General features: G+C 33.1%; 1 protein-coding gene across 1 annotated transcript; it reads left to right on the forward strand.

Annotated features, from left to right (window-relative positions):
- Positions 1-8896: 8896 nt before the first annotated feature.
- LOC132044257 (uncharacterized) lies at positions 8897-10539 on the forward strand (the record flags this gene model as incomplete). The annotated part of the gene is made up of 5 exons (XM_059434746.1): positions 8897-8987; positions 9087-9188; positions 9780-9845; positions 9978-10061; positions 10448-10539. Coding segments are annotated over exons 1-5 (396 nt in total), but the record flags the coding sequence as incomplete, so codon positions are not given.
- Between the last annotated feature and the right edge of the window lie 28 nt (positions 10540-10567).

Genomic DNA, 10567 nt, shown 5'->3' on the forward strand with positions numbered 1-10567 from the left:
ATTAAATAAATTGTTCATAATAATAGTTCTTTCGTGATATAGTCCCCCTATTTTATAGGGTTATACTTGCTATCCACTTATAAAAACTTTTAGCATTTTATAGGGTTATAGTTTCCATTATCAATAATTTTTGCTTACTTAATAGTTCACAATTAAATTTCTAGACAAATTAAGATGTAATTCACTCAGCTAACAAATACAGATATCTTCACTTTGCTATGGAATGTGCGGATTCGAACATTATTGAATGTTTATTTGCATGATCTTCTCTATTTCTCAATATCCTTTATTACTTTGTTTGTATACGAAAGGTGAAGAATTAAGAGGTTAAATATAACTTCGATCTTCTTTATAAGAATTAAGGTAGCTTTATTATTTATAGTTTTCATTTGTTAGAAAGTCGCGCTTTTACATGTTCAATCTCAAGATCATGAATTTACAACTTAGTGTATTTTTTCAATTAGGCTGCTTATGGGATTACTCATCAGTTTTGTCGCCAAGAAGAAAAAGTGGCGTTACTCAACACTTTGTGTAATAAGAAGTCTTATCGAAAGAAAAACTTTTTTTAAATTAAAGTTGCTTCATTACATAGATTATTTAACAATATGAGTAACTTTTCTTCTCAACCCCGCGAAGCGCGAACATATTCACTAGTTACTTTTAAAGAAATATAGAGCGAATTTCCGTTAGAACTATTGGTATGAACATGATTCGCATAATGGTTACTTACGCTAACGGGAAGGTGGATATATACAATTTAGGTAGTCTTGTTACTTTGGATGTCAGTAATGTAACTTAAAATTACAATTGCGTAAGAATAATAGCGATTTTGCATCCGTTTGGTTCACCATCTGTGTCACTTTGCTTCTCCATAAATAATTTTCTAGGCCATAGAGAGGTTTCACAACACCTTATCTATGCCGAGCTTCAATATTATATATATATATATATATATATATATATATATATATATATATATATATATATATATATCCTTTTTGTATGCAACTACTTATAATATGAATTAGTTTCTATATATTGATAGTTCTTTTCAAATCTAAACATATATAACGTAGAAGTAAATTAAATTTTATTCTATCTCGTAAGAGTTAAACATAAAAACAAAAATTCTCTTCACATTTCCATATGTAATGTATGTAAAATGAAATATAAAAGGAGGAGTGAGAAAAATATATGATCAGCTGTGATGAAAAAAGTAAGAAGATATTTGAAAGAGAACTGCAAATACAAGAGGAGTGGAATTTCAATGTTAAATTCTATTCACATTTACAAAGACAACGCATGCAATGAACATAAAATGTATGCCAACATATCTACACCTAATGAATTGAAAGAGCAATCCGTCAAATCAAATTACCTCACCTCATTTTTCATTAATCTAAGCCTCTTTGTACTCTTACAAAAGAATAATCTTTGTAGGAAAAAAAAATTACAAATAAGAAGAAAAATGATATTGGGAAACAAAGAATTAAAGCTACAATTCCCTTGTTACCTTATGTACCAATCATAGTCATTTCTAATGTCGTTGTTTTGTCAAGCAACCACCCTTTCTTCAAATTCACCTAGATAAGAAAATTTATAATATTATTACTAAGGTGACATGAGAAGTCAAAAATAAGGCGATAGAAATTGAACAAGATAAAGGCTTTTAATGAAGAAACACAATTATGTCAAGAAGAAATTAAAAAAGGTCGGAATTGAGAAAGCTAAAACATCAAACACTGTCAAAGGTACAACAGAAAAATTGCAAAAATGAATGCACAATTCGCGTTGTCTTGTGTGGTTAATATATACAATGATTAAGCACTTCACATTCCAAATGAATACCACATTCAATATACATTAAAATCAAAAGAAACGGAGTGGAAATAGTGTAATTAAGGAGATTAAGAAAGTGACTTTTGGTATAGCTAGTAACGTAATCTGTAGGAGTAATATTTAGTGCATTACAAATTATTATACAAGATATAATAATGGATAGTAATTATCATAAGATGGATGTTAGCGTGCCCCTCAAATTTTAAGCTTTATTTTACTAACCCTTGACCTTCATTAGGTTCATAACTAACTGCAATTTTAAGTACCGATATTAAATAAGGGAGGAAAGGCGTAATTAAGAAAATTAAGAGTTGTAATTAAGAGAATTTAGAGAGTGGCTTTTGAATTATTTAATATAAAACACATTTATTAATTTTAAAATGAGGAAAAGTTTAAAAAAAAGAAGAGAAAAATGATAAATAATTTTCTAGGCCATAAAGATGTGCCACATCACCTTGTCTATGCCTAGCTTTATATTATATATAGATTAATTGGTCAAACACAAACTGCTTCTCACCAAAAATATTATTTCTAAAAGTATTTTTCAAAATAAACGATTTAAACTCGGCTAAACAAGCTATTGCACTCCTCGAGCATAAATATGACCAACAACTCACAATCGTCCCTGATTTTAATAGTTTGCCTTCTTGCGAACGGTTGTTTCCCTATGGGTGTGCTCGGTACGAAGGAAAACATTTTCCGAAAAATGTTTTCCAATTTTCTCATGTTCATTTGGTCAAAACTTTGGATTTTCTTTAGGAAAATAAGTTTCTTCAAAATGGGAAAAATGACTTCCCTAATCAAAGTAAAAAAAACAAGTCCACAATTGACATTTTACCAACCACCTTACCACTACAAAATACTTTGAACCACCAAACTCCAACAACTCCGACAATCCCACGCCCTCCCCAACCCACCCCAACCCCCCCTTCTTCTTTTTTTGGGGTTTTCTACACTACCCCCCCCCCCCCGACCCCACCCGGTCCCGGTGGGAACCCTTTACCGCTTCCAAAAAATATTTTTTTTCTTAAAAAAAGTTTTAAAAAGTTTTTTTAGTTGGTTTTTACACCACCCACACTACCACCCCCTCCAAAAAAATTATTTTTTTAAAAAAATAATGAATTTTTTTTTCTTTTACATACACCCCACCCCCCCCCTCTCAAATTTTTTATTTCATATTTAATTTTAGCTTTATAAAAAATGTATAGAAATGAAAAATTTGTGTGGTTAAATTTGGTGTGGTGCGGGGTGGGTGGTGGTGGGGTGGATAAGAAAAAAATTTCTATTTTTTATAAAAGTTAAATAAAATATATGAACTAGAAATTTTGGGAGGGGTGGGTGGTGGGAGGGTTGGATAAAGCGGTGGTGTGAGGTGGGGTGGGTTGGGGTGGATGGTGGCGTAGGGGTAGGGGTGGGTGAACATGTAGTAGTTGGAGGGTGGTGGTTTGATGGGGGTGGGTTGCTTGGGGTGGGTGGTGGTGTGGGGGTAGGGGCGGGTGAAGATGAAGTGGCTCGTGGGTCAGGGTGGGTGGTGGGTGTGGGGGTTGGTGCATTATAGGGTTGTGGGTTTGGGGCGGGGGCATGGGTGGTATTTTCCAAAAAATATTTTCTACCAACCAATCGAACATGATAAAATAAGTAAGAAATTCACTTATTTTCCACTACCCAACCGAACATGAGAAAATAAGTAGAAATTCACTTATTTTCCACTACCCAACCAAACATGAGAAAATAAGTAGAAATTCACTTATTTTTCACTACCCAACCGAACATGAGAAAATAAGTAGAAATTTACTTATTTTTCAAGAACACATTTTCCTCCATACCGAACACACCCTCTAGATGGACCATAAATATTACTCTCTCCTATCCATTTTATTTGTCTTTTTTTTTTGGCACATCTATTAGGAAAAAATATTAACTAAAGAATAATTTGACTAAATTATCCTTATTTATTACTCCTCTCAATGTAATACCACTCTTCCACCACATTAATATCTCTCCATTTTTATGAATAAGGGTAAAGATGAAAATAAACAACTACTAATTATACCTTGATTTCTTAAATGTACAACTATTTTAGACCGTCTATTTTTAATTAGAATGACAAGTAAAATGGACCAAAGTGAATACTATTAGAAAAAGAGGAATAAAAAAGGTTCTTTTGCCTTTAATTAAATATTTTTCGTTAGGGATATTTGAGGGGAAAAAGAATAGAATTTGAGGGGAAAAAGAATAGAGACGGTAATTCCACTTTAGGGATTCATTCTGGTATATTGTGCTTAAGTCGAGAGTCAATTAGAAATAGTCCCTCAGAGGCCTTAACATCACTTTCCTCGTACCCCACTTGTGGGATTAGATTGAATATGTTATTGTTGTTCTTATTGTAAATTCAAATATTAAGTGTGTTTATTTTAAAAGACGATCACTTAATAAATTTGAAGGATTCAAATTATTTGAATTTAAAAAGTATTTTATGTGAACTCAATTTTAGAATTTAGAGGAAAGGTGCAAATATACACATCAATTTTGCAATATAGAGCAGATATACCCCTCATTAAAAAAATGCCACATTGCTTTAAAGAAATAAGTATATTCATTTTTTAGTAGACTTATTTTTTTATAGCCACATGATTTTTTTTTTGGTGGGTCAGGTTTGGTTAGTTTAAAAATGAGCATTTTTTTCAAAGCCACGAAGATAAAACATTTTAAACGAACAAGACGACCTACTAAAAAAGCTACTGTCACATGTCTTTAAGAATATAAGTCTACTAAAAAATGGATAGATTTATTTTTTTAAAAAGAGCGTGAAAGGGGTTCAAGAATCACTTTTCTTTCTATAAGGGCTAAAATCACTTATTTTGACTTTTTTACCCCTAAACCTGTGGTCAAGAAATAGCTATCCATACACTGATAAGGGATGTATGGATTCTCGAGGGTCACGTGATATTTTTTTAATTAACGAGGATAAGCTAAATGATTTTTTAAAAATAAATGCATCGAAGAAACGATTTTTGCACCACGGTAGAGGTTTACTGTAACACCTCATACCTTTAAACTAGGTTATGTTTATGATTTGAGACTTAGAAGACCATATGAGGAGTGTGGGAAATAAATTTATCTCAGTTCAGCAAAGTTCCACCTATACGACCAGTTATACGGACCGTATATTATTATACAGCCCGTATTTTCAGTTCGTGTTATGCAAGTGGAGAAATTTCAGTTTTACGCCAAAGTTCAAAAAAAAAATAAAAAAAAATTATACGGACTGTACTTGCGTTCGTATAATATTATACAGACTGTACTTGCGTTCGTATAATATTATACGGACCGTATATTCAGTCCGTGAAACTTATTTGGGAAATTCCAGTTTCTGGAATTTTAATCATTGTCAAATACGACCAAGTTATACGGACCGTATAAGTTGACCGTATAAATTTCCGACATAGTTAAGTATAAATAAGTCATGTTCAGTTCTTTTTCCACTTTTCACATTCTCCAAGCCCTAGAACGAAGGTTTTCTTCTCCCAACAATCCAAAATAACAAGGTAAGCCTATTCCAACCATTCCAAGCCAATTCTAACATGTATCCATGATTTCTAAATAAGAGTTCATCATTCTTAACCTAGGGTTTTCAAGAAAACCCATCTCAAGGCTCAAGGTTTAATCTTTTGGAATTCTACTACAAGTTTTGGAGCATTACCAGGTATGTAGGGTTTCTATCCACGTGTGGGAACATCTTTGTTCTTCCCCACGCCACGTTCTTCCATGATTATACAAGTTACACCAAAACTAGGGTTTTAGCCATGTTCATGATAACCCTAAGTACATGTACCATTATATACTATGTTTGTATAATTACTTCGATATTGTGTTCTTAATAGTCCCTTTTCGTTATTGAGAATTTGTCCGCAATCCATGAAAACCCATACTTTGCATTCCATGGGTTCCTACATGCAAGTTATGAAATATTATGTTTATCTTCATGAAAATCCTACATGTATCCATAGGTTCATACAAGTTATATTATATATATTACCTTCATGTTATATACAAGCAAGAATCATGTTTACAAGCAAGTTATATAATTCATGGGCTACTAAGCCAATTATATTCATGTTCATGTAATTTGGGAGTTGCACAGATTACCGAGAAAATTTCATACCTGAAACTATGTATGCCAACGCAGGATAAGGATCGCTCCGCCCAGTAGGACGATTCCTTCATATTTTCCCCATTGAGGGATTTGGATCCATTCATGTTCATGTTCATGTCTTGTACCCCGACAAGGTACAAGATGGCTTAGCTGGTCGGGCAGAGATCAGACGCCACGTACTAACGTGGTGGTTACATGTCGGTTATACTAATGCTCTCCCACAGATACTTTTATCATGTTATACGTATATATATTTATGTCCATTGCTCATGATCAAGTTTCAGTTTTAGTTTCAGCCCTTGCCATGTTATTTCAAGTGCCATGTCTATTCATTCAGTTGCTTTACATACCAGTACATTCAATGTGCTAACATCTCCTTTTATTGCCCTAGGGCCTGCATTTCATGATGCAGGTACGGATTTACAGGACGACACATCTGCTCAGTAGGACATCATTCGTATCAACTTTTGGGTGAGCCCCATTCTCTTCGGGGTTTAGCCAGTTATTTACTTTCATGATTAGTTATGCATTAAAGGTATGCTGGAGACCTTGTCCCAGCAAGTGTGTTTAGGAGATTCATGTTTATGTTAGAGGTTTCATAGACTATGCAGTCAGTTGTGTCAGATTGTTAGAGTTGAGTAGCCATCTTTGGCTCAGTTTCGACATTTCCATATTCATGATTTAAATAAGTGTTTTATTTGATATTATGACTATTCGTGTTTTATAAAGGCTCGTCATGTTCTTGTATTATATTCCGCTCATGTATGTCTCATGATGATTCAGCAAGCCATGTGGTTCGCTCGGTCACATGTAGTAAGGCACCGAGTGTTGTGTTTTGCCAGTGCCATGGTTTAGGGCGTGACATATACAGTCAGACCTCTCTCTAATAGCATCCGTATATAACAACACCTCTCTTTCAAAACCGATTTTATGTTATTTTACTTCTCTATAACAACATTTTACGTATAATAGCAACAACCAACTTTATAACAATACGCACTTTGTAAAATTATCCCCATATAACAGTTATCTTCTTTTTTTAGTAATATAATAATTAACTATCTTTATAAAAACGGAAAAGGTCCATATATGCCCGCGGACTATGCGAAATTGCACCCATTTGCCCGTCGTTTAAAGGTCAGTCCGCCCATTCTCCTAACGTTACAATATGGGCTATACATGCCCTTACACTAATATAACCCACCTCTTTTTTTTGGTGGGTTCTGTTAGTGTAAGAGCATGTATAGCCCATATTGTAACGTTAGGGCATGGGCGGACTGACCTTTAAACGACCAGCAAATGCGTGCAATTTCGCATAGTCCGCGGGCATATATGGATCTTTTCCGTTATAAAAATAGAATATTTATGGTTACAATAATAAGTGTAAAAATTTTGATAAAATATTTAATTATTTATTACACTATTTATGACTAAGAATATTGTATGAATATATGTATTTCCACCACTAAAACGATTTTCCTTCGTTATATAAAATGTGATTAAGCTTAGAATTTGATAATTAAAACTGAAAAACTAGATTTTATATATTTTTTACCATAGCAGCGAAATATTATTTAAATGTCAATGCTGCTATAGGTGTATAACAACCAATCTCTATAACAGCCATTTTGGACCCAACGATCCTGTTATACAGATGTTTGACTATATATATACGGTGATCGTATATTTGTTTTAAATCGCAAAGTTGAGAAGTATATTTGTACTTTTGCCTAGAATTTATTAAGCAGATCTTTTGCTGTGGTGTTTATGCTCTCAAGTGATTTGGGTGCAGTAATCGCTGAATGCTACTACTTAATTGGTGAAAGACAACTGCAAGTAAATTTTATAATAATCATAAACTAGTTATATGATAAAACTGATAACTAATAGCCTGTTTGGCTAAGCTTATTTTTCCCCAAAAGTATTTATTTTAAAAAAGTGAGGTGTTCGGTCAAATTTTTTAGAAAATAAGTGCTTTTGGGGAGTACTTAACAATTTTTCAGAAGCTAAAAAAAAGCTTTTGTTTAAAAGCACTTTTTTGAAAAGTGCTTCTGAGAAAAATATACGTAGAAACACTTTTTAAAAGTTTAGCTAAATACTAATTATTGCTCAAAAGTGCTTTTTAAATTAATTGGCCAAACACAATTTATTTTTAGCCAAAAGTATTTTTTGAATAAAATTGTTTTTAGAACTAAAAAGACTATAACTTTCTATTGTTTTATAATAACTAATTTTGGTAATAAATCAATCTAAAATTTAGGCACTTTTAATCTTTAATTAATTAAAATATATATACTTTTAATTCCTCTTATTTATGAATCTTCACAAATATACTGACTTAATACGCTATTACATCATTTGACTATTACTGTATTACTTGTTAAATTTCATATTTGAAATTGAGACTAATATAATTTTAAAATAGTCTAAGCCTAACCAATAGCCAATAGAGGGGACCAAATATAAGACCTTTCCGTTTTTAATAAATTGAAGGATAAATGTATTTCTTCATACACAACAAGTATAATTAAAATTCGAGTAACATGAGACCGAAAATACTAGTATTTCCTTTGTCCCAATTTATATAATACTTTAAATTTTTTGAGAGTCAAAAAAGGTTTTCTTTTACCGTGATTTATTCATATACCCTTTAAAAAACTTAATTGTTAATTAGTGTCACTTACACTAGTACTTTCTACCAATTTTCCAAATATATAAATTTCATTCCAAAAAATTTAAAGATTTCATACTCGAATTTACCGTCAAAATTAATCTGTTACTTTTAAAATTCACACCGTGTCACATAAAAATGAAATTAAAAAATCACTTCCCTTTTCCCGCTTAATTCCTCCCTTATAAACATAGAAGCTCTGTGTTTCCCACCATTTTTTTTCCATCTCTAAAAACAACGAAGTCAAATAATAAGCTCACAAAGTAAATATGGCACGGAAAAAGCGATGTTCTGGCTTCTCTTCTACTCCAATTTCAATCGGTAAGAAAGAACCAAAATTGTTCTGTTAAAAAGTTCAATTATTTTCTCATAAAATCTTTAATTTTCATTATTTTTTTTGTGGGTTTTTTTTATATTAAGGAAATTGTGAGGTTGTTGTGGAATCTGGGAAGTTTAGCTCAGAATTAAATGAAAATAGTCTCAATATCACTTTGTCAAAGAATTCCAAAATCAAAATCTCTGGTAATATTCTTTTTTTCTTGTTTACTACCCATCTGGATGTAATACTTTACTTGGGTGTGTTTGGTACACAAGTTGAAAAATGTCATTTTAAGTGCGTTTGTATATATTCAAAGCAAAACATGATGAGGTTCTTGAATTTGGAGTGTAACTTCCAGTGGTGGAGTAGGCTGCAGGGGGTGGGTGGGAGGTGGGGATTGTGGCGGGGGAGGGGTGGTGGGTGGAGGTGGGTGAAAGTGGTGGGGTGGGAGGTGGGAGGTGGGTGGTGGCGGGGGTTGTGGCGGGGGAGGCGCGGTGGGTGGAGGTGGGTGAAAGGGGTGGGGTGGGAGGTGGGTGGTGGTGGGGGGTTGTGGGGGTGGGTAAAAGGGTGGATAGTGTGGGAGGTGGATTGGGGGATGCATTGGTGTGTTTCTATTGATTCGAAAAATGTTTTCTGTTTAATTTTTAAGGAAACAATTTCTCCTATTTTGAGGAAAACATTTAGTGCAACCAAAAAAGAAAAAATAAGAAAAAAATTTCCGTCATTCCCAACACACCCTTAATGTATCTGTAGTATTATAAAGTGAGTGGTTGCTAATGTTAATGTGTTTGTAGTTGTGGATGATGGGAATTGTTCAAAGGAAGCCAAAAGCCCTATAAATATTGGGTATGAGGAAAATGGTATGGAGTATGGAGTCTTTTATTTTGGATAAACTTCTTTCATTTTTTGTTTCATTTTTATTGAGTTTGTTGTATTATGGGTTTTCTTGATTTGTGAAATGATCAATTTGGTTACGGGGTCATGACAATTAGGAAATTACTGTTTCGTGCTCATTAATCCCAAAGATGATGATGGAAAAACCAAGTCTCTACTTCAGGTAATTCTTTCTTTTTTGTGTGTGTATGCCTATGTTTGTTTATGGGTATTTTGGATGAAGTGTGTATGTATATATTCAATTCAATCAAATATCCTTAATGCCAACCTAGTTCGGGTTAGTTTTATGAGTTCTTTTTGTTCGTTTTGCTTGATTCGTTCACCATAATTAGACTATTTGTAGTGAATGTGTATAGTTCTGCGTATGGATACTTCATTTAGATTAGTTCTTGGACACAACTTTTTCATGAGTCTTGCTCTTGTGCTTGGAACTTGTTGAGGAAATTAAGAAATGAAATGGTAATTTGATAAGAAGAATTAGAAGAATTTGATTGGAATTTTGTTTCCAGCATTATGCAAATCTGGTGGTACCATTCTCTGAAGTAAATGATTGCTTGGTTAATATTAGCTCTGTATTTCAAAGATAACTTCCTGCTTGTCTCTGTCAATACTCAAGTCTCAACAGAGTTCTGCCAGGAAATGGTGTCTGGCATTCTAAGTGTGCGTCGGACCATAATTTAATATGTTT

The sequence above is a fragment of the Lycium ferocissimum genome, unplaced genomic scaffold (assembly GCF_029784015.1).
Source record: "Lycium ferocissimum isolate CSIRO_LF1 unplaced genomic scaffold, AGI_CSIRO_Lferr_CH_V1 ctg4089, whole genome shotgun sequence".
In the NCBI taxonomy this organism is placed as follows: domain Eukaryota; kingdom Viridiplantae; phylum Streptophyta; class Magnoliopsida; order Solanales; family Solanaceae; genus Lycium; species Lycium ferocissimum.